Source organism: Phocoena phocoena, chromosome 12 (assembly GCF_963924675.1).
Source record: "Phocoena phocoena chromosome 12, mPhoPho1.1, whole genome shotgun sequence".
NCBI lineage: Eukaryota > Metazoa > Chordata > Mammalia > Artiodactyla > Phocoenidae > Phocoena > Phocoena phocoena.
In genome coordinates this window covers 21,285,832-21,311,392 of record NC_089230.1, presented here as the reverse complement: position 1 = coordinate 21,311,392, position 25,561 = coordinate 21,285,832, and the positions used below count along the sequence as shown (strand labels likewise).

Here is a 25,561-nt window from a genome sequence, read left to right as displayed (position 1 = left end):
CTGAGTTCCGTTTTTCTCTACTTGCTCCCTGAACTGGACTGTGTGCTGTAAAGTTTACTGATGACAGGAACGCTTGATTGAATTTCCTTTCCCTTGCCTTCTACTGAGACTGTATCTTCCATTGCTCTTCCTTCCACCCCTCTTCAACCCACCCACTAAATGCTTTCCAAGTACTTTTAAGGAGAGTAGACCAAAGAAAAGACAAGAAACGAACACAAGTAGCATCTCAGAGAGTGCCTGTCTGTGTCAGCGGATTGGGGTTATTCTTACTCCTGCCGCTCTGCCTACCTGAGGCCCTTAGTACCCATGGGACTTATCCCCAAACATGAGCACAAAGCCTGGTCTGACAGTCTGCCTTTCAAACTTGGGTGCAGAGGCCACTCATCTCTCAGCCCCTGAGTCCCCCTGAGGTGAATGGCTGGGTGAGGGAAGGGCCAGGCTCCTTCTCGCAGGCACAGCCATGAGACCAAGAGCTTCCCTTCCCTGTACCCGTCCTTCCATTGACTGTTCCCAATCCTCACGTCTTCCCAAGGGCTTCACAGGTCATAGAGCATCACCGTTAATGGATAAGCTCAGAAGCCAAACTGCCCAAGTCTAAGCCCAAACCCACCACCTTCCAGTTGGTAACCTCAAGCAACTTCTCAACTCTGTGCCTCAGTTTTTGTAAAACAGAATTGATGTCAACAAATGCCTCAGAGGAGCAATGTGAGATGTAAATGACTTTAATCCGCGTAGAGGACTGGCATGCAGTAGATATTAGATGACATTAGTGAGCACTTTGGCTTAAATTATTTTTTGTATATACTGTACAAGCCACTTTTACTATAGAATCTCATACCATCCTCATGCAGCCCTAATGAATTTGGTCTTTTCTGAGCTGAGAGACTCCACGTTTGTATTAGCCTAATTGAAATGCATTCCCAAGAACAGCCAGCCGTCTGTTGGGGCAAGGATCTTTGTCTACTCTGTTCTGGGATATATTTAAATACCTGAAATCGTGAGTGGCACATGGCAGGAATACAATCAGCGTTTACTGAATGAATGAACAAACAGGCAAGCTTGGGGAGCAGTGTGTGTCACAGTAAAAACACAGATTTGTGGTCTGGTAGATCTGAGGTCTGAGGCTGGCTGCCCCGTTTACTAGTTCTACATGACCTCTGACAAGTTAATCCCTCTGTTCCTCCATTTCTTCATTTATAAAATGAAGGTGAAAATACCAATTTCAGGGCTTCCCTGGTGGCACAGTGGTTGAGAGTCCGTCTGCCGATGCAGCAGACACGGGTTCGTGCCCCGGTCCGGGAGGATCCCACATGCCGCAGAGCGGCTAGGCCCGTGAGCCATGGCCGCTGAGCCTGCGCGTCCGGAGCCTGTGCTCCGCAGCGGGAGAGGCCACAACAGTGAGAGGCCCGCGTACCGCAAACAAACAAACAAACAATTTCATTAGAGCTGCTCTAAGAATTAAACATGATGCTGGTGCAAAATGTTTAGCATAAAACTGAGCTTGTTTTAGTAGCTCAGGAAATGGTAGCCATTCTTATCACTGTGTATTTCTGCACATAAATGAATGACGGGGAAAGCAACATACGACACAGAGGGATGAATGAAGTGATTACCGTGTTTACCTATCATATATATGCTTTGCCAGAATTAAGACTAGCTTTCTTTTTTAACCTTTCCCCTATGCTGTTTTCAGTATTATGGTAATTATTAAAGTAAAAGAGAAAAGAGTAGAAACGGGGAAATTGTAGGTAAGCAGGCTGAGGAGAGGTAGGGGAGAGGGGATGCTGAGGAAGACCTAGAAGAAAGTCATGGAGAGAATCAAGTCCGTTTCTTGAGGAAAGAGCGAGAAGGAAGGAAAGGAGGAAGGAGTGAGGAGCATGTCGGTAGATAAATCTCTCCTCTCTGCAGTCCGTCCTCCACCCAGCCTCCAACTTGCTCTTTCTACTATTAATACCCAAATATGTTTCTCCTGTGTCTGTATACCTTCAACTCTATGGAGGAGTTTAAGCCTATAGAGCTAGCTCTGCTTCTTACAGGGCAAAGTCCATATACAAGTCTTCCACATTATGGCTTCTGCCTACCTCACCTGTCCAGACGTAAGTCTTCATGCTCTTTCATGTCCTACAACGGTGACGGTCCCTCGGTGGTCTGTACTGTGCTCCACACACCATTTCTTCTTCTTGGCCTTGTGAATGAACTTCTTCGTTTACCCTTTCTTCTGCTTGTGAAGCCCTAGTCACACATAAAAACCCGGTTGAAATGTCTCCTGCTGCATGAATCCTTCCCTCAACCCGCCCTAGCAGACCAGATCACTCTGACCATTGCACTGTTGCGAGTCTGCACGTCTGAATGCATCTCATCATATTACAATCACTTGATCATCTGAGGGCAGTAATTCGAGGTGCTCTTCTGTGAGAACCCCAAACGCTAATTGTGATATGTTCACGGAAGAAGTGAATATTAGGTCATTTTCAAGTCGCTGTTACGTTTTAAGGTACAACATGGGTTAATTCTGGACTCACATTCACAAAAAGAATTCCTTTTGTTGGCCCACAGGCTGCTGGGCTGAAAAGAAGGCACCACTCTGGAGCCCCCCAGTAATGCCACAGATGCTTGGCACCTTGTGGATACCTTCATTAGGAAGATTCAGGGAGAGATATTAACTTCTCTCAAGTCATATTAAAAATGCTTTTTAAATGCAAAAATAACAGCCCAGTAAAATGGTGCCACTGTCTTAGTGTAATTGTTTCTGTAATGCATCATTTGCTCTTAATTGCAAGGATATGCATGGCTTGGTTTAATGCGTGGCACTATTTTGTTTATTTGGCCTCATTATTAAAACCATATCCTAAGAGCTGTCGGGGCTAATGTTAGAACTGGATGAGTCCATAAAGCATTCTGGAAATGCCTGGAACATATTGGCGCTTGATAAATATTGGTTCCACCTGAATCTGAGTTTCTGCCCCTGGGTCACTTTTCTAATGTCATTCTGAGATGCCCGTGTAAGCGCATCTCAGACGGATTTGACAGCCGGCAGGAATGGGTATCCAACACCACACAGGAAAGGCACAATTTTAAAAGCTCTGGCAGTTTTGGGGGAGATTCTGTGTCATATTGTACCGGCATGACCACATTAAAACCAGCACCTCAGCCCTTAGGAGAGGGAGGCCCGTGACGTGGGAAAGTTCCATTTGACTCCTGGAGACTGGAAACTACTGAGGTTAAAACGGGCAGTTTTCTGTCACTCAAAGCACTAAAATATCCCTACTGTGAAGAGAGTGAGGGAAGGTGGCGAATCCTGAGCTGACCCATCAGTAAAATTAATAACGACAGTTTCTGGTGGCAGGATAAGACATTTGGTCAGGGTTTCAGAGTTAAAAATGTAGGTTTTTTAGAGCCTGCATCAGCTTTGTTTCCAAGCTTCCTGGGATGACATTGCCGTGTCCTCACATCCACTGACTCTGAAGTTATGCTTGTTCCAGGGGAAGCCCCACCCCAGCTCTGTGCATGCCCCACCCAACGCTGCTTTTCCCTGCGTTCATCAGACGTTTGCCTTATTTGGAGAGCCCGGAAGATTTGCAAAGCTTAGCATCAGTTAGTGTTTTGTGATTTTTTTTTTTTTGCCAGTCTTTCTCATGTCACCCTTCCTATCGTTTTTAGAACACATTTTGCTAACACGATGGGCTTTATCTTCAAACTTGGAAATTCCTTCTTGCTTTATTACAGCACAAAAATTTCTATTTTAATCCCCTTTTACTCTAGATGTGGTTAAGGGGTGGGGGGGAGCAAAGGAACAAAATATTCATGTTACAATATGAAATTAATAAGAATTATTAATTTTACCTTTCTGTATCCTAGAGCAGTTTTCCGTATTATTTTTATTTATGATATACCTGTCAATTGTTAGGACATCATAAGGACTCTCCCTCACCGCATCCTCCCCAGCAAGTCTGGTCACACCTCTAGCCCTGCCTGCAGGCAAGTACCCACAAGAATGCAGGTGCTCTGAACGTGTACACACACACACACACACACACACACACACACACACACACGCACACAGCCATCCTTCAACTTTTTATTTACGATCAAAAGTTGTTGTAGGATAGGGGCTTCCTTGGTGGCACAGTGGTTGAGAGTCTGCCTGCCAATGCAGGGGACACGGGTTCGAGCCCTGGTCCGGGAAGATCCCACATGCCGCAGAGCGGCTGGGCCCGTGAGCCATGGCCGCTGAGCCTGCACGTCCAGAGCCTGTGCTCTGCAGCAACAGAGGCCGCGATAGTGAGATGCCCACGCACCGCGATGAAGAGTGGCCCCCGCTTGCCACAACTGCAGAAAGCCCTCACGCGGAAACGAAGACCCAACACAGACATAAATTAAAAAAAAAAAAAAAAAAAAAGTTGTCATAGGATATAAGGAAAACTAGATATCCTGACAACCATAAAGGCAAGAACTGTGGTCTACCGTCGTGGGGACCACCATGAGCGCTACTCCACTGGAAGCCAGTAAACCAAATGCCGCAGCACAGGCTCCGGACGCGCAGGCTCAGCGACCATGGCTCACGGGCCCAGCCGCTCCGCGGCACGTGGGATCTTCCCGGACCGGGGCACGAACCTGCATCCCCTGCATCGGCAGGCGGACTCTGAACCACTGCGCCACCAGGGAAGCCCCAATCTCATTTTTAAGGAGCTCACCTGGCAATTTGATGCATCTATTACTTTGAGGACATTCCCAGAGGTCTGCCTGCACTCTACAGATGCAAATAAGTGGATATGGGGTTGCCGGCTCTCTCATTATCCAGGTAGGCAGGGGCTGGTCTGGCACACCTCGTGTTCAAAAGCTGCTTTTGCTTCCAAGGAAGAAACAATCCTTTTTGTCTTTTTTTTTAAATTCATTTTTATTGGCAAATAGTTGATTTACAATGTTGTGTTAGTTTCTGCTGTACAGAAAAGTGAGTCAGTTATACATATACATATATGAACTCTTTTTTAGATTGTATTCCTGTATAGATCATTACAGGATATTGAATAGAGTTCCCTGGGCTATACAGTAGGTCCTTATTAGTTATCTATTTAATATATAGTAGTGTGTATGTGTCAATCCCAATCTCCCAATTTATCCCTCCCCCGCTTCCCCCTTGGTAACCATGTTTGTTTTCTACATCTGTGACTCTATTTCTGTTTTGTAAATAGGTTCATTTGTGCCATTTTTTTAGATTCCACGTATAAGCGATATCATACGATATTTGTCTTTCTCTGTCTGACTTATTTCACTCAGTATGACAATCTCTAGGCCCATCCATGAGGCTGCAAATGGCATTATTTTGTTCTTTTTTATGGCTGAGTAATATTCCATTGTATATATGTACCACATCTTCTTTATCCATTCCTCTGTTGATGGACATTTAGGTTGCTTCCATGTCCTGGCTATTCAAAAGATACATGTATCCCACTGTTCACTGAAACAATTTTTAATCTTTGTTCATATGGTATGGTAGCAGTACTCTTCTATTTAAAAAAAAAAAAATACTTTGGAGAGAAGGAGAAAGACCAGAGAAATTGCAGGTGAACAGAGTCCTCAAATCTTGTCTAATATTTTTTGTGTTGTACACTCTGACTGCAGCTCTGATGCTGGAGCTCTAAAGTAATCTGGAGTGCTCCCATAATGCATTCGCTCCACTTGCCTGAATCTGTACTGTCACACAGCATATATTTTTATCCTTCTATTTATTCCACAGCAGAGTTTATTATAATACTTCCCTTTAGTTTATAGGCTACTGAATGCCATCACAGATAATAAAAATATTTTTCCCCATAGCAAGTCCAGATCCTTCTTGTGTCATGTAAATTCATTTCTTTAATCTTGTTAAATACCATTAAGTTCCTCCATCAATACCTAAACTTCCTACTCATCTGTCTTTCCATTTTTCTGGCAAAAGATCACCTGTTCATAAATCAAATAATTTAGCATTTAGAAGGTACAGCTACAATTTACAGATAATCTGTTCCAGTGCATAGGTGTGTCTCTCATTGTATGTGAGATAATTTATGTGGTACAGGCGCCTGGCATTAAATACTATTGAATCACCTGGTGAAACGGTAGTTCTCCCTCAATTATCTTTCAGTCCTTCTGATTTCATTTAGAAGAGTCTGTATTACATTCTAGTATGTCTTTAATGCCCCTCTAATACTGACTAACATCCCTATTTAGCAGGCCTCAGAATCAAACAGGCAAACATGTCTATCAAACATTTATTAAGATCAATTCGTTTTCATTGTATTTGTTTTTGTGGTTATCTTTCTTAATGTGTTCCATTTATGAGAGTTTATAAATCTCATAAGTTTTCCTTTAAATATATTTATTTAAGAAAAAATGTGAATTGACTAAGAAAATAATTTTTGCTTTAAAACTCAAGTAGCATGAGACAGGACTGCGTTAGGACTTTTGACTTTAGTAGGCACTTTGCATTTGTGGGTCCCTTCCTCCATATAATATTATTCAGAATGCTATATGCCACAGGAAAGAACTCATTTAGTAAAATACGTTTTTCACAGTGAAAATCTTTTTATTTTGAGGCTCAACCAAAAAATAGTTCTTGTCTGTTGAGAGACATCGTAAGTGATCTTCAGTCATGCACTCCCACAGGTTTTTTGAGTCAAAGATTATTTAACTCTGATATCTTCTAAAGATATAATTCTAATATAGAAAGCAGAGCATGGAATTTGGAGACAGACGGAATTGGTCTTGAACCCTCTCCAGACTTAATAGCTCTGTGATCTTGGGCAAGACAGTTACCTTTTATGAGTCCTTATTATCTCATCTGCAGGATGGAGTTAGTAACTCCCACTTAAGATATGGTTTTGAAGATTAAATTATCTCCACCAATATTCATTGAGCCCCTCCTATGTGCCAGGCTCTTTTTTAAGTGCTACAAATACCACAGTGAACAAAACATAAGCTTACCATTCTTGTCCAGCTGATGGTCTTACGTGGAGTTGAATATTTCCTTGCTGGTTCTTAAGTCATTGAAGCAGAGTGTTGCCCGGGAGTGGATTAGAACTGAATTTCGTGTACTCCTAGTTCTAAAATAATTATCCCTCTTGCTGCTACAGATTTTGAGTCACAATTAGCTACCAAAGGTTACTTAGAGATTCAGCAAGACCTTTTGTAGATTTTTTTACCGATTCTTTTTTTTTTTTTTTTTTTTTTTTAGTTCATAAAACTTCAGCTACCTTCAGGGAAACATTCGCTATAAATATTTTGCACTATTTTTACCTTTGTTAATATATACTGTTTATCTGTAAACATAATTTGCATTATAAATTTTTAGAAAGGCAGATACACATTCTTCAGTGCCTGTAAATTCTTGATGATAAACTGTTACCCTCATATAACATTTGCTGCTGGCCAGACTGACATAGGCACAGCTAGCCACCAAAAGATCTCTTGTCCTCACTTATGGAACAAGTAGCTCCTTTTTAGTGGTGATGATGCCAGAAATGGAGTGATCTGGAGAGATTTTCATCTTTCAAAGAGATTTTTTTTTTTGCCTGGCATCACCAAAGCACATCCTAAGCTTTCCAGGTATGACATCTGATGATCAGCAAGTAGGCTAGGTAAAATAAAGTTAACTGGATAACAAGAATATTCAGGTTAGTTATTTGAACTTATATAACTTTATAGAAAAATGAGTGAATTTTTACTCAGTTTGGAGCAATGGAGGAACAGGTAGAGCTTAGATATTTTTTAATATTAATGGGTCAAAAATAACATCATCAATCTACAACCCACACAGGCTATTAAGAGTCAGCATTATCTTCAGTGTAAACGTTTCACTTGCAGGTGTTTTTCTTCTACAAATGTTTCGATAAGTCTTGGCCTTAGGGCTAACCATATATTTGCATTTTACATGAATGCACTATTGTAAAACTGTTGTTGGCATCTCAAATTGTTGCTGAAATTCCAGGCCAATGTTATCTGAGGTGACTAGATTATAGTGAAAAAACCCAATAAAATAGATCTTTAAAATACATACTGTCTCTGTTTTGTACATTTTGTGTGGTTCCCTTCAGAGCTAATTATACTGTTTTAAAACAATAACAGAGGGCTTCCCTGGTGGCGCAGTGGTTGAGAGTCCGCCTGCCGATGCAGGGGACGCGGGTTTGTGTCCCGGTCCGGGAGGATCCCACATGCCGCGGAGCGGCTGGGCCCGTGAGCCATGGCCACTGAGCCTGCGCGTCCGGAGCCTGTGCTCCGCAGTGGGAGAGGCCACAACAGTGAGAGGCCCGCGTACCGCAAAAAACAAAAAAAAGAATCAGTTAAATAAATGTTGGTCAGGGAATTCCCTGGCGGTCCAATGATTAGGACCCGGCACTTTCACCGCTGGGGCCCAGGTCCAGCCCCTGGTCGGGGAACTAAGATCCCACAAGCTGCTCGGCCAAAAATAAATAAATAAGTAAATAAATAAATTAAGTAAATGTTGGTACATCTATAAAATGGAGTTTTAAGCAGCTCTGGTCAGCGTTTATATTCTAGAAGTATTTCTATAATTGCATATCAAAAAGTCTCATGCTTTAATCCCAAACAAAACTGCATGCACAGTATGATCTTAACTTCTTAGCTGTGTATAAATAATATGCACAAAGAGTGAGGGAAAAGAACGTGTAGCAAAATATTGACAGTCGTAATTTTTATTCCTTTCTTATGTTCCAACTTTTTTTCCCTATATATCTTTCTATAATTTCTATAATTTCCTGTAACGGGCATAAAGAAAATACAATTTTAAACATTAAGATATAGAAGAAAAAGAAGGGGAGCAATTGATAGACTGCATGTTTTCACGTCCATTCTACCTCCTAGGTGAGCCATATACCGCTCTCTGCTGCGGTACTTTTGATAGAAATTTACACTATCCATTCTCCTACTGAAGACAAATAGCTAATTAGGGGTGATGATAAGAACCTGTGTCACCTGGTCTCTGTTCTTTTTCAGCACACGACGGTTTTGCCCTTTATATTAATTGAGATGAGGACATCACACCATGCGTATCCCAGCAGGAGCAGCGGGCTGGCCGCCATATGTACCTTCTCTGTTGGCTATATATTATGGTAAGGACAGTGCCTGCTGGGCTTTCTTATTGTATTCGATTTTGCACTGCTAAATTTGAGCACATATTTCATTATGGATATAATCACTAACAGATTCACACTGCGTGCCTCATTTGGTCCAAGACCTGGGCTTTGTCTCATTTCCCCAGATGCTTATATTTTTAGAAAGTATATGCCAAACCTCACACAACAGGAATTTGTTGAACAATTCCATGTAAGCAGTGGTTCTTCCAAGGCTACATTTTTCAACTCTTTTTCAAACTAAATGTTTTTCTTGGACATCAGTTTTATTGCTTAAGGGCTTTTTTGCTTGGGATTTTTTGTTGTTGTTGCTTTTTTTGGGAGTGAGGGAGTTGTAGCAAATGCAAATGAGGACAGAAGAAATGACCTCTTAGAGGAGTGACTTCTATCCTCTAAGTGAAACAAGTGAAAATGTACATTTTCCTGAGTCAGTTTAAAACCTTTCCCAGAATTCGCTATTACATATAGCATGCATCTAATGGTTTTGTTTTGAAAAATTGGGGTAAATAAATAGCAGGAAATCTCTACTTTGTCTGTTGGGCATGAATAAGCCCCAAGTGTGAGGTGCCAAATTTATCTGGTAAAAGAATTTTTGCCTGTTGAGTTTACTTCACTTTAATTTCAGTTCTAACCATGTTTTAACATTTCAGAATTATTTATCTTAAGATAATTTCTTATTTCTCTGTATAATTCCAAGTGCTCTTTGATATATTAGCATACACAGAAAAGGTCTCTCCCCTCAGCATTTCCGCCTCTTGGGACTCTCTTGTCCTGAGTTCTGGGTCACCATCACCTCCTTTAAGTCTTTAGGACTGAATCACGTTCTTGCAAACCCAGGACTGCACTTAATCCCACCAAAATCCTGGAGCACTTTGGGAGGTCCAGTCCCTGTGGAGCGTTTTGCTCCAGCCAGTCCAGAGATATAAAATAAGGGTCGGTACAGTACTTCACATACTTTGCCTGAATGATCACATAATGCTCCAAATCTGAACAAAAAGGGAATTCGCTTTTAGGAAGCCACGCCCTGTGGCTGGATCTAAGGGGACATCCAGGCTACAGACCCCAGAACAAACATGCGGTCATGTTCAATTCCATCTGCCACTTCATTGATGAGTCACCGACTGTTCACGAGGACTGGGGAACGTTTGTTTTCCTAGTGACTTTTTAGATTTTTTTTTTCTACCCAAAACATTAAGTATTGGCTTTCTCTGAAAGAAAAAATTCAAATAATCCGGGCTCACAGGTGAAGTGTGACTGTGAAATTATATCTTCAAAATGAATTCATGTGCTTTATACATAAGAACTTGATGTTCAAATGACTCTTCTCTTTCAGAAGAGTCAGGTAGGAAAGCTAACAGTTATTCCAGGGTTGCTACGATGTTTACAACACGTCTGGAACTGCCTATAGATTTAGTTTAAAAATCAAATGCCCAGGCTTCCCTGGTGGCGCAGTGGTTAAGAATCCGCCTGCCAACGCAGGGGACACAGGTTCAAGCCCTCGTCCAGGAAGATCCCACATGCCACGGAGCAACTAAGCCCATGCACCACGACTACTGAGCCTGCGCTCTAGCGCCGGCGAGCCACAATTACTGAGCCCGGTGCCACAACTACTAAAGCCCACAAACCTAGAGCCCGTGCTCCACAACAGGAGTAGCCCCCACTCTCCGCAACTAGAGAAAGCCCACGCGCAGCAACGAAGACCCAACGCAGCCAAAAATAATAAATAAATAATAAATTTTGAAAGTAAAAATAAAATGCCCTTCCCACCTCTCCCCGCAAAACACAGTCTCATTACTTTGCACTCATATTCACTTACCTGTGGGAAGGGAGGACTTTTACTCTGGGAACTCTGGGTGTATTTCTGTGAATTCATTTATATGCCATTAAATTATCTGAATCTTGTAGAGCCCCAGAGATTTTAGGAACTACATACTTTCTGATGGCTTTTCTTCCACTGTGGGTGCAATCAGTCCACATTCCAAAGAGACACGTGGGAAATACCACATAGTCTTCATTGTAGACCCCCAAGATCCCTCATTAAAATGAAGCATTACTCACGCTTTCTGTGCCAAGGGCGGCCTGCCAGCTCTGCACCCTCCCTGAGCAAACCAGTGCTTGTTTGGACACGTATCTGCATTAACCAGCGAATTCTCCCAGCTATGTTCTGAGAAAGCTTTCAAAGTAGACTTTTTCCTTTGGTGTTCTGCCCTAGGCATTCATAGCTATGCCAAGAGCTAAACAATGCCCTTCACACCATGTCACATTATACAAACCCAGGGATTTTAATTGTTTTCAAAAAAGTACTGAGTTTTACTCCCTTCCGGACTATCTCAGATGCGACGTACCAGTGACACAACAGCAAAAGGTTCAGGATGTGAAATCTTTACCATACCACATACCAGGGTCGTTCTGGACATTCCAGAACCTTATGCCAAAATGTAAGAAAGCATTCCTCTTGTCACAGGCTAATTATAAAGTAGATCTCCCTTAAAATCCTCTGTGTGGTTGAGCTGAATCTATACCTCCGAGGCTGCTGGCCAGCCTGCCTGTCTGCTTGGCTCTGATTCTAGCTTGCTGCCCATTTTCACAAGTCTCCCTACCCGTCTGAATCTGCTGTCTTCCTAGGTTTGGGTCACGAGAGTTGAGAAAGCGAGGGACACCAGAGCTTTCCCTCATGGACTAGAGCCCACTGAGCTCCCACGCTCGGTGGCTCCACTTCCCAGCCCCCATCTCAGTCCGACCCAAGCTCAGCATCTGAAGTCATCCCAGACCTTCCCTTGCCCACCTCCACCTGTCTTTCCACTTACCCAGGGGTCTGGGGCACAAATATCCCCTGACCATTGATGGTGGGCTCTTAACTCCCTTTCTGTACACGTCTCCTCCACCATCACTCCTCCGTGCATTTCTCTGCACCTTATTTGTAACATTTCCTCCTAATGAGTGAGATGATCCATATTCTATGCAGGACACAACACAGAAGTCCCCTTGGTTTCTAATGCAACAGTAATTATCAGGAATTGTACTGAGTACCATTTTGTCGACTGCTGTGCCACAAGCGATTTTAAATATTACTGTATTTAGTTCCCCACATAACACTTTGAGATGAGCGTTATCTGGCTCATTTTACAAATAAGGACACCAAAGCTTAGACAGACGATGTGGCTTGCCCAAGGAAAAGACACTATTTTTTGTTGTTGCCAGAACTACGGTTGACCCTTGAAAAACGTGGGGCTTAGGGGTGCTGACCCTCGCCGCAGCGGAAAATCCGAGGATAATTTTACAGTCAGCTCCATATACGTGGTTCCTCTGTATCTGTAATTCCTTCATATCTGAGGTTCCACATCCGTGGAGTCAACCACTCTCAGATCATGTGGTAGTGTCGTTAAGTATTTACTGAAAAATATCTGCATCTAAGTGGACCATCGCAGTTCAAACCCATGTCGTGCAAGCCCTGGGGTGTGGCTGCAGAGTCTATACAGTGAACCATATATTCTCTACCCCTTCTTACTGTGTGAAGGGTAACCCTATGGGTGAACAAGTCAAGTGAGCTTTTAGTTTTTGTTTTGAAGCAATACATCAGTAGCAGCCGGGTCTAACCGTTAAGGCCACTTCCTGGGTTTGAATTCCCACTCCCACACTTAACCTTTCTGGGCTTTAACTTATTCGGACATAAAATAGGGACAGGGATAGTACGTACCTCATGGGGTGGTGGTGAGGACTCAGTTTCTCTATGTAGAGCCCATAGAATTATGCCTGGCAGACAGTAAAAGTTTCTGTATTTGCTATTATTATTATTATTTCTACATTTGCAGTTCCGAGAAGTTCCTCAGCAATAGTAGCAAGAGCACATGTTTTCTTCTCAAGGGTCTGAGAATTTTAGATACGATGCTACAAGTTCTGATGCTACAAGTCCTTTCTCTTCCTTTACTCATTCTTGCTCACTTATACACTCTTCACTTTAAGAATCCAAAACAATAAAGGATATAAAAATACAAATTTGTTTTTAAGTTTAAAAGGATCATCAGGAAATCTTGAAGGAGGGGCTGAGTAAAACAAGTGAACTTTAAGATCACGGGATGCCGACTGTTGTCACCCTCCAGTTGACAAATTCTACAAGAGCAGACGTCCTCACTCCACCTGGTGCAGGACTCCTGGTGGCCAATCTGTTCCTTGGATGTGGTGCCTCCTCCCCAGCACCTCACATCCTTGTCTCCCTGCAGTATTCCTGCTGCTGCAGCTCTGCTTTTCAATCTGCAGGGCACACAAACAGGAAACCACTGCAGATCCTAGGAAATTTACATCCCCAGGGATTCAACAGTGGGTCCCCTGTGCGCTGAGGAGTCTTCTTGCTGCCTCTGGCCATCACCCCCTCCCACAGTGGTTCTCATTCAGCCAGAGCCCACCTGAGATCTAAGGGGCCGTGCATAGTACATGCTGACCACTAAATGCAGGGCACAGTCAAAAGCAAGGAGGCATTAGTGAAGTGGAGAAGATGGGTCCTGGGAGTGTCTTCTCGTAGATAAACATTTCTTATCACTGCAGTGAGCTTATGTAAAGCAAAATAGAAATTTCTGTTGTCTCAGGGCCCTAGTTGTTTTTGATAGATTCCACACTCCAAATCCTACTGCCCCAAATGTGTCCATTGTCCAACTTTCCAACCTAGAAAATAAAACAAAGTAAAATCATAGTGAAGTGTGCTCTTTCTTTTATGATATAAACTTAAATTGTCCAAAATCAGAATTTTATCACCACCAAACTTGATTATGCCTCAGCCGTGCAATTGCAGATTTTTTTTTTTGTTTTCTTATTGAAATGTTTCTATATTTCCTCAAATTTTTGCTGGAAACATACATCACTTTTAAACTAGAGAAAAAATTCTTAAAAATAAAAATAAGAGTGTACTCTAATTAAGAAGTCTTGGAAAGAATATTAAGCCATGAACGAGTAAAAATTTTTTGCATAAAATTTGCACCTGTTTCACTAAGAAAATTAAATTTCAGACCACATTAAACTCCTGTTTAATTGGATGTTTCTTCACCAGTTAAACAGATCTGGCCAGCAGATGACCAGCATTTTCTTCTGTTCAACTTGAATCTTGCACTCAACCATAACTGCCTACTCTGTTGACTTTTACATCTGGGATAGTGTGTGAAAGTTTTCCTAATTTCCTGGCATCGGAAAACTGGAACCAAGCTGAAAGAGTGACGTGCTAAGTGCCTCCCATTCTGAAGAGAGATACCTTTCTTGGGTCTTTTTTTTTTTTTTTTTTTTTTTTGGTATGTGGGCCCCTCACTGTTGTGGCCTCTCCCGTTGCGGAGCACAGGCTCCGGACGCGCAGGCTCAGCGGCCATGGCTCACGGGCCCAGCCGCTCCACAGCATGTGGGATCCTCCCGGACCGGGTCACGAACCCGTGTCCCCTGCATCGGCAGGCGGACTCTCAACCACTGCGCCACCAGGGAAGCCCCCTTTAATACTTTTTAACTTCAGTGTGTGATAGGCAGAATAATGATACCCAAAGATGTACACATCCTAATCCCCGGAACCTGTGACTGTGTCACTTCACATGACAAAAGAGACTTTGCGGATGTGATTACATTAAAGATATTGACCTGAGGAGATTAGCCTGAATTATCCTAGGGGGCCCAATCTAATCTTAAAAGGAGAGACCCTTTCCCAGCTGTGGCCAGAGAGAGACATGACTGGGAGAACAGTCAGACAGACGTGCTGTGAAAAGGACTCAAACGACATTTGCTGGCTTTGAAGATGGAGTAAGAAGCTATGAACTAAGGAGTGTGGGCTGTCTTTAGAAGCTACAAAAGTCAAGGAAACAGATTTTCCTCCAGAGCCTCCAGAAAGGCATGCATCCCCACCAACATCTTGATGTTAGTCCCGTGAGACCTGTGTTGGATTTCTAATTAGAAGATAAATTTGTGAATTAGTTTCAAGCCACAGAGCTTGTGGTAATGTGTTACAGTAACAATAGACAACCCATACACTTGAGCAAGTCATTTAGTCTCTGTGGACCTCAGTTTCCCCATCTGAAAAAAAAGAGGGTGATGATACTTAGGCAGGATTGCTGTGAGAATCAGAAAAATGGGTACAAAATGCCTGCCATGTGATTGGCACTCAGTACAGTATCCATTGTTGTTGATCCGTGTTTATGCTAAGAATACTCAGTCCTTAGGGAGCCTGAATGAGCCCCTTTCTGCATGTTTCTTCACTCGTTAACCTGTCATGCTACTCTGGCAGGTAGAGGTCCGTCCATATCCTTGAAGTCAGACAGTCTTTGTTCAGATGCCCTCTTCCTAAGGGCTTTGAGCAAATTACTTATTCTCTCTTAGCCTCATTTTTACCACCTCTAAAATGGGAGGTAACGCCTGCACATTATCTCCCACTAGAGATAATAGATTATTGAACACGTGGGTCACTCAAGAAATGATAGTATCTTGCCTTCCTCCCAGGCGATAAAAATCCTGAGTGCCCAAGTCTCTGTGAAAAGGTCTCATTTCTCTCTCTTCCTCTTTTCCCCACCATCCTTATTTTCATTTTATCCTCAGCTCTTCTTAAGGATTTTGGTCCTACTGGTGGGGTTTGTGTCTCCTTGCTACCTATTAAGAATGCTAAAGAGTGTTCTGAAAATTTCTTATGCTTCTTGTGCTAAGTTATTCCCCAAGCTCGGCTTTTCCCCTGAGATTTGAGAATGTCATTGCCTTCCCATTATTCCAATCTGTTTGTTTCTACAAACACTTTGTGTAGTGGTGGTTACTGTTTTCTTATCCTCTGAGGAGGAGAAGCCTATCTAGACAGTTGAGGACTTGCCGATTAAGAGTGTGGCTTGCACGCGACTCCTCAGAGCGTCCGTTTGGGTGCTGGTTGAATCGGTGTCTTAGATCAGCATCTGCACAGAAGGTTTTTGTGTGTCATCCATCTCAGTTCCCAGTGTTTACTATTCCGAGTTTCATCTTCTCTTACCCCAAACAGCTGGTTCTCAGACATCCTGGGTATACACGAAGAACTAGAATTCCCCATATGCTAGTAACCAGGCCCCTCACCAAGACCATTTTATATGCGCTTATGACCTTTCCCCCACTCCTCACTCAACATCCCTGGCCTCCATCCATCCCAACACTCCTACTTCGTTTCCCTGCCGTCTTCCGGAATCGCCATTTCGATGCTGCTTGTGCCTTTGATGCTATTGGCAATTTTACTTCGTGTTTCTCCAGCCAGCTCTGCCCATCCCCCTCCTCACTGTGCCCTGTCCCCGCTCAGCGGACGGCCTAGTCTTTAACTTCGCAGAGAACGTAAAAAACTCTCTCGGCATCACTTGCTGGCTCTTCACACCCTACCCAAACCTCAGTGCTGGAGTTCTTTGGAGTTCAGCACACGGTCTTTCTCTCTTTTTGTCTATTATTTTTAAATTTTTTTTGTGGCAAGAATACTTAACTTGAAATCTACCCTTGTAACCTAGGTCCTCTTTTTTTAGTACCTCTTCTCCCTGGATAAATCCATCCACTCCGTGTTTACAACTATCTCCATCTCAGATCTCCAGCTCGGAGCTCTCTCCTGATGTCCGCTCACAAGCTTCTCACACTTAGCAACTGCAAACCAAATTCATGCGGTGCCTGCTTTCCCAATCACACCCCCAAACCTGTATCCCCTTGGCATTGCCACCCATCCAGTTATTCATGCCAGAAATCTATGGAACCTCTTCAACCCACCTCTCTTGGGCCTATTACAGAAAATCATCCAGCAGTTTCTAGCTTCACCTCTGAAGCACTGTTAAGAATCCGTACACTTTGCTCCCTCTCCACCGCCAACACCATGGTCCAAGCTGCAGTCATCCCTCTGCTGAACCACTGCTTAGAGCTGGCATTTCCCCACTGCCACCCCATCTGCATGGAGGACCCCTCAGCTCTTTTTTAAAAATACATATGATCATGCCACTCCCTTGCTCAGAGAATGTGGATGACTTCCCATTGCTTCTAGGGATAAAGTCCAAAATTCCTTTACATGGCTTAGGGAACCTGCATTACGTGACCCCACCGACCTCTCTGGCCTTATCCCCCTCCTCTTCCCCCTTTGCTTATTACAGCCACGGTGACCTTCTCACTGATGGTCAAGAGCTATACGTTCCTTCCAGCTTCAAAGCTTTCACCTGCCCCACACCACCACCCAAACCCCATCTCTCCTCAGTCACATCACCCATAATTATTAGTTACAAATCCTACGCAGCCTTCAGGTAGTAGCTGAAATCTCTTTCTCAGGGAGACCTTTTCTGATTCCCAAGACTTGGGTCAGCCCCTCGGTGGTACACTACTGCAGTCACGTGTTCATTTCCATCTAGGAAGTTACAAACCAGTCGTAGTTATATGGTTATTTGGTTAATTTTTTTTAACATCTTTATTGGAGTATAATTGCTTTACAATGGTGTGTTCGTTTCTGCTGTATAACAAAGTGAATCAGTTATACATATACATATGTTCCCATATCTCTTCCCTCTTGCGTCTCCCTCCCTCCCACCCTCCCTATCCCACCCCTCCAGGCGGTCACAAAGCACCGAGCTGATCTCCCTGTGCTATGCGGCTGCTTCCCACTAGCTATCTATTTTACGTTTGGTAGTGTACATATGTCCATGCCACTCTCTCACTTCATCCTAGCTTACCCTTCCCCTTCCCTGTGTTCTCAAGTCCATTCTCTATGTCTGCGTCTTTATTCCTGTCCTGCCCCTAGGTTCTTCAGAACCATTCTTTTTCTTTTTTAGATTCCATATATACATGTTAGCATACAGTATTTGTTTTTCTCTTTCTGACTTACTTCACTCTGTATGACAGACTCTAGGTCCATCCACCTCACTACAAATAACTCAATTTCGTTTCTTTTTATGGCTAATAGTCCATTGTATATATGTGCCACATCTTCTTTATCCTTTCAAAGTCTGCCATCCAAATCCCCTCCCCTCACTATCTAGAGGAAGAGAAAGAAAGTTGAAATGATCTTCAAGAAAATAAAAAGAGCGTCTTCGTCTACAGTTTTCTAAGGATTTATACAAATCCATTCTCTTTAGATATCACATCAATCAAATTGTCAGAGAAACCATTCTTAGGATAGATTGCTTAATAAGAGAAATTGTGATAGTATGTGAGTTTTAAATACAAGCAGATAAAGTAAGGAAACAATTTAAAATTATATATGTTTTACACCTACCTTACACTTAGCTCAATAATAACCATGTAAAGTGTTTATGATACTCCTACCATCTACTCCTCTGATGTTGAATTTCAGCTTTATTGCCACTTCTCCTACTTGCCTGGTTCATTTAAGTTGCCAACTGACGTTGATAGACGTGTAGGAGGAAGCTCACAGTCTGTGCACCTTGCCAGAGTGACATCCTATAGGGGATCCTGGGGAGATGACCCAGTTCAGGCAATAAAAAATTCCAGGTAGAGGAAAGATCCACTTATTAGCCAAAGTACAGCCTCTCCATTTCCCTGAGGGGAGCCTCCTCGATGTCTTTGACAATATAAGAGTATTTTGAAGGCTCAGAACACATTCTCTGGTGGCTGCATGGGTGGGATTACATAAACCTCTTTGCCGTGATCCCCGTCCCGCCGTCAGCAGATGGCTTCCACAGCCTGCAATAACTGGGCAGAAGCGTGTTCCCCGGCATTGCATCTCCCACAGCACCCAGCAGTGCTGGGCTCCCAGGAGACACAAAATGAAAACCAACTGAAAATAATTCAGATGAGGAGATATCTGCACCAGAGTTGAGTTTATACCCCAAGAGTCAAAAGAAATTTACAGCCCCAAAGACCTTTTGTTTGAGATATAATGGAAATGGCAAGAGAACTTGGTCTAAAATACCCATGCAAAACTTTGTCTTTATACATTTAAGTAGGCCCATTTCCCTAATAATTTTCAAAGTAGGAGAAGGAACTAGCTTGATTATTATTATCATATTTTAATTCTCCCATATTCTGAAAGAACCAGGTCCATGTAGATTCAGGATGAAATTCCTTAACACTCTCCAGCAGGTATTTATTTATTGAGTCCCTCCCATGCGCCAGGCATGGTGCTAAGTGCAGGAGGTAAACAGTATATAAAGCTATGGCTCTGTCCTCAGGAGCTTACAGTCTGATGGAGGATACAGGGAAATTAAAAAGCAATTACCCTGGGCTTCCCTGGTGGCGCAGTGGTTGGGAGTCCGCCTGCCGATGCAGGGGACACGGGTTTGTGTCCCGGTTCAGGAAGATCCCACATGCCGCGGAGCGGCTAGGCCCGTGAGCCATGGCCGCTGAGCCTGTGCGTCCGGAGCCTGTGCTCCGCAACGGGAGAGGCCACTACAGCGAGAGGCCCGCGTACCGCAAAAAAAAACCCAAAAAAAGCAATTACCCTACAGTTCATAAGTGCTATGTATAAGAGAAGAAATACAGGAGACTCTCAGAGTCCAGAGGTACATTCCCTATCCCAAACTTACGGAGTCATGGAAGGCTTCCCTGAAGAAGTGACATGTAAGCTGGCCCTTGAGGGTGAATAAGAGTTAGCCATATGAAGGTCCAGGGTAAGGGTATCCAGGGCAGAGAAGGGAGATGGCCTGGAGGCAAGAAAGAGCAAATCACAGTGAGGCAGTGAAAGAAGTTTAGTGCACCTGGAACCACTGGCATTTTCCCAACTCCAATCACTACCTCTACTCTTCCTACCGCAACTGCTTTTATTTTACCTCTCCACAACATCCTTCTTTTTTTTTTTTTTTGCGGTACGCGGGCCTCTCAGTGTTGTGGCCTCTCCCGCCGCGGAGCACGGGCTCCGGACGCGCAGGTTTAGCGGCCATGGCTCACGGGCCCAGCCGCTCCGCGGCATGTGGGATCCTCCCGGACCGGGGCACGAACCCGTGTCCCCCGCATCGGCAGGCGGACTCTCAACCACTGCGCCACCAGGGAAGCCCCATCCTTCTTTGAGTTGGGTTTTTGTTTGTTTGGTTGGTTGATTGATTTGCCTGTTTCCTAAGATGCCAGGCTGTGTGTGGCTGCCCCCTGTCAGCCTCCTTGACAGGCCCCATTCACCTGCTCACTCCCTAACGCTCAAGCCTCTGAGCAAGCTTTCCCCACTGCCTCCCATCCACTTTCTACTTCTTGGCCAAAGATTATTTTAAAATGCAAATCTGATCCTGTCAATGCTCCTGCTCAAAACTCTTCAGTAGTTTTTTTTTTCTTTTTTGGTAGCACTTACTTTTCCTTATACCGTGACGTATCCTTGGGCCATGATAGTCTCACCTGACAGTAGAAAAACAAGATGTTTCAGTCATCCTTAAAAGTTGAGAATTACGTACAAAAATCTTACGTAAATTAAAACCGTGCATAAATCTGCAGGTACAGATACAAATCGTTTTGCAACTATAGTGAGTAATTTAGCCCCATGACATTCTGCTGGGAAAACACTGGATAAGAAAGAAAATGGAGTCTGAAAGCTTGGGTTAGCTATGTTTCTTAGCTGTGATGGAAGACGGCAAGAAAGAAGTCACAATTCATTCATAAATTCTTGCCAGCCTCTAGAGAAATCCAGAAATTGTCATTACTGCGCTGTTCGGATCTGATCAGGCCCCAGCGGGGTGAACAGCTCACAAGAAATTGTCATCAGATCAGGCCAAGTCCCTTCCATAGACACATTACCCTTTGCTTCCCTTGGTTACACAAAATCTTCAGCCAGATACACTAATCTTTAAACCAAATGTATGTACAGAATTTCAGAAAGCATGTTATAAATAGTTAACTTGAGTACAATGTGAAATGGTGCTATTTGCCTGCCTATCAGGCAAGGGCAGGTGTCTTTTTAAAAAAGATATTCGGGGCTTCCCTGGTGGCACAGTGGTTGAGAGTCCGCCTGCCGATGCGGGGGACACGGGTTCGTGCCCCGGTCCGGGAGGATCCCACATGCCGCGGAGTGGCTGGGCCCGTGAGCCATGGCCGCTGAGCCTGCGGGTCCGGAGCCTGTGCTCTGCCACGGGAGAGGCCACAACAGTGAGAGGCCCGTGTACCTCAAGAAAAAAAAAAAAAAAGACATATTCGGGTAGATGAGTTTAACATAAGATATGTACCTCTGCCAGGACAAACTTGTACTTGTGAACTAACTCGTACAGAAAGTCAGTGTATCTGCCAGCAGTCCATTTAAAAGTGCTTGCGGTGGCCAATGCCGGACTCATCAGAGCCCTGCTTGCGAGTCCACATCAGCTGGAGTAGCCAGAGACCATATTTGCACTCAGAGGAGTGATCATCTTAATTGTCATTGTGGTTGGTTCCAGGGCTGTGCATCCATTTGTGTTCTAAAGTCACTAACACCAAGATACTTGGTGATCCCACCAGACCACACGGTGCACATTGTTGGCATATAGGTCCTTTCCAATATCAGCATCACATCTTTAGGTTGAATTGGAAGCATTCCCATGAATGCCAGGATTCCACGCCCAAGAAGAATGGCTGGAAAGAGGTCCCGGATCTCAGAGCCTCCCACAGCTGGAGAGCCTCAGCTGATGTCGGGGAGCTCCGTTCTCTTCTGCAGGGAGGACAGTAAAGCCGCACTAGCTCCTGTTTGACAACCAGGATGGGGTAGCACCTCTTCTCCTTGATGTCACGTACAATTTCTGCTGTGGTAGTGAAGCTGGAACATCTTTTTCTCGCAAACTTTAGAAATATTCTTCCCGGTACGAGCTAGCTCGGTGCAGAAACAGGATAACATGGAGCATGCGTAACCCTCATAGATGGGCATCGTGTGGGTGACAGCATCACCCCAAGTCTGTACACGCAGCAGTGTGTGACCAGAGGCGCGCAGGGACGGCACAGCTGGAAGAGCAGCATGCACGGCCGGTTACTGAAGGGGTCAAACAGGACCTGTGACAAGTGGCCTTGAGGTTCAAGGGAGCTTCACGAAGGAGAGCATGGTGTTTCCCAGGAGCGGCCGGAATCGCGGCAGTAGGTGCGGTGCCAGATCCCCCAGCTCGGCCAGCAGGAGCAGAGCTACGCTCATCGGCACTCTTCTCTGGCAGACCCCTCTCTCGTTCTGGGTTCACCGTCCGTATGGCTTTCCTCTGCCCCATACCTACCATCACGTCCTCTTATCTTTGGCAATAAATAACAGAAGGAAACCAGGCACAGGGGTTATCGTCCCCAGCAGAGACCCCTTTGCTCGTGCCCGAGCCATCGTTGAGGGAAGGAACAGTGAGTCCTTGATTCTTCCTGTGACCTTCATTTGCTGCAGCATAGATGGAGAAGAACTGGCCGTGAAGCAGTGACGGTACCATTTCACACTGTACTCAGCTATTTATAACATGCTTTCTGAAATTCTGTGCATACATTTGGTTTAAAGTTTAGTACATCCAGTTGGAGGTTTTGTGTAACCAAGGAACGCTAGGGGTAATGTGTCTATGGAAGGGACTTGGCCTGATCTGATGACAATTTCTTGTGAGCTGTTCACCCCTCTGGGGCCTGATCAGATCTGAACAGAGCACTAATGACAATTTTGGGATTTCTCTAGAGGCCCTGTGAGATCCCGCCCCTGCCTACCTGTGCCACCTCCTCTTCCTGTCCTTGCCCTCCCACCCTCCACCCTCCAGCCACACTCCACTTCTTTCCATCCCTCAGAGCCGCCTGTGGTCTTGCTTGCCTCAAGGCATTCACACATGCTCTTCCCTCACTGATCACCTGATTTCCAGCCCAACCCCTTAACCTACTGAGAGGTTATCTACCCGCCCTTGGATTTTTACCTTAAACATCACTTCTTCCAAGAAACCTTCCCTGATTCCTCATCTAGTTTAGGTCTGTACTGCTTCTTCCTTCCTGCTTCTTGTTTATTTGGAATCACTCCTTAGATATCTGGCTTTCCTACTGCATGGGGATGTCCTGAGGGTGGGAGCTAGGCCTCTTCTGTTTTTTCTGTATCCCCACCTCCTAGAATAATGTTTGTGCAAAGCGTTTGTCAAGAGGGAAGAGATATGGGGATATATATATATGTATATGTATAACTGATTCACTTTGTTATAAAGCAGAAACTAACACACCATTGTAAAGCAATTATACTCCAATAAAAATGTTTAAAAAAACCAACAAAAACACAGAAATGAAAGAATGAGGAAAGGCTGTAAGCAAATGTTAAGGTTTGGTGACCACAAGCTGAGTAAGTTATCTCTTGATTTCTGTTTTCATTGTGACATGAAATAGTCTAAATGCAAGGAGAAAGGTGGGTGACAAAGAAGGGCGTTTTTGTTTTGTTTTCTAAAGAAAGAATAATATAATATTACCCTCTTATCCATCACCTAGGTTCAACAATTATCAATATATTGCCAAACGTGTTTCATCTACACCTCTACCTTGTTTTTTTATAGAGATATAATTTACATACCATAGAATTCACCCTTTTAAAGTATACAGTCCAGGGGTTTCTAGAATATTCACCAAGTTGTTCAACCAGTACCCTAATTCCAGAACATTTTTATCACCCCCAAAAGAATCCCTGTACCCTTTAAGTAATCACTGTCCTGTCCATCCCCTCTTCCCCCAGAGCCCAGCAATGACTCATCTACTCTCTGTCTATATGCATTTACCTATTCTGGACATTTCATATAAATGGAATCATACAAAATGTGGTCTTTATGCTGCCTTCTTTCACTTGTCACAATGATTTCAAGGCTCATCCATGTTGTAGTACAAATTCATACTTCACACATTTTTATAGCCAAATAATATGTCATTGTATGGATATACCACAATTCTCTTATCCATTTATCAGTTGATGGACATTTTTGGATTATTTCCACTTTTTTGGCTGAAGATGGAAATGTGAAGGTATCCACATAATTAAAGGGAAAAGAGCTAACAGGGAAGCAGAAGGATGTCAGGCCACAGAGAGGACCCATTTGAATTGAGACCAAAAATAACGCTGCCCAGGCATGTAACTTTACGGCACACAAAACCCTTTCAACGTGAGCTCTGCCTCTTCTCCAGAACTGCACAAGCCAGTTCTACTAATCTTCTTGTTGTTCCCCAAACCTCCCTTGGTCTCTTCTTACCTCTGACATTTGCATTATTCTCTCCATGGGGACCATTTTCTTCCAGGCTTTACTCCCACATGCAGTCTATCTTTGAGTCTCAGATCAGATGTCACTTCCTACAGGAAACCATCCCTGACACTCTGGGTCTGTGTTAGGTGCCCCTTTCCAGTCCTCCCATGGCATCCCCCCAGTCACTCATCAAAACACTCACAGCACTGCTCTGCAATCTCATCTCTGCACCACTGCCAGGCTGGTGGGCAGTAACTACTACGACATTCTCCATGTGATCCTTAGTGCCTCAGACAATGCCTGGTACATAATCAGGGCTCAGTACATTTTGAAGGAATAAATGAATGAATGAGTGATGCATACTTTCAAAACTGTGACTCCATGAGGGTCAAAGTTGATATGAACTGGGGTAGGATAGTAATATGGCTGTCTTTCCAACACACTGATGGTTGCAATTCCTCAGAGATAAATTTTCACACCCTTGATAAGTGAGAACTAGAGTGATTAATGTTTTTCAAAACATATTTATTTGTATTTCTGAACAAGTTTTCCATCAAAGTTGGAAATTAATATTTCAGAAATATTAGTTCATCAGTTCTTCCATTTTCTTTCTTTGTCCACGTTTGGTATTCCATTCTTGAATGAAGGTCTCTAGAATATAAATCAAAGTGGCAAGAGGCTGTTCACACAGGTGAAAACAGGTAAAGAAGAATAGGGTACTAGTCAGGATTTCAAATATAATCTAGCATTAGAGAGATAGACTCTTAATTGACACTGGAAAGGGTGAAAATGCTTTTTCAAAAGAAAGAAAACTACTAGTGATATACCCCCCATGGGGTACCATCAATTTTGTTAACTCAAATTTTTTTTCCTTTTGTTAACTCAGTTAAAATTTGGGCTATGTATACTCCCCCAAAATATTAAATATTATGGAAAATTAAAAATTTTACTAGCATAGTCAGTTAATAGGGATAGTCCCTGAACTTAACCAAATAAATCCTTCTTTAAAATGTTTATGCATATAAAATTCAGCAACATTTAAAACATTGTATGCTCCAAGCCTTTGAATTAATCTTCCTTTGAGGAAGCCACTGTGTAGAGGAAGCAATATTGGACACATACAAATCAAGTGAGGTTGATCTATTGAAATGTAGCTGGCAACGATCCAGCTTCCTAGTTTGCTTTCAGTAGTTTATTGCTGAATGCATGCATCTTTAAACTATGTAGCTTGTTTTTACAAGAGACAGATAATGGGAGATGGCCTTAAATTGACTCTTGCTTTGCAATCCAAAATATATCTTTTTTTTTTTTAACATCTTTATTGGAGTATAATTGCTTTACAATGGTGTGTTAGTCTCTGCTTTATAACAAAGTGAATCAGTTACA

The 25,561-nt window shown here is 43.4% G+C and overlaps 1 protein-coding gene across 1 annotated transcript in view; it reads left to right on the top strand.

Annotated features, from left to right (window-relative positions):
• The window catches only part of AIG1 (androgen induced 1), a 231,187-nt gene that overhangs the window by 181,640 nt on the left and 23,986 nt on the right, over positions 1-25,561 (top strand). The window contains exon 3 of the mRNA XM_065888712.1: positions 8,992-9,107. Within this exon, the coding sequence (XP_065744784.1) occupies positions 8,992-9,107 (116 nt within the window). The remainder of the gene's footprint in view (positions 1-8,991; positions 9,108-25,561) is intronic.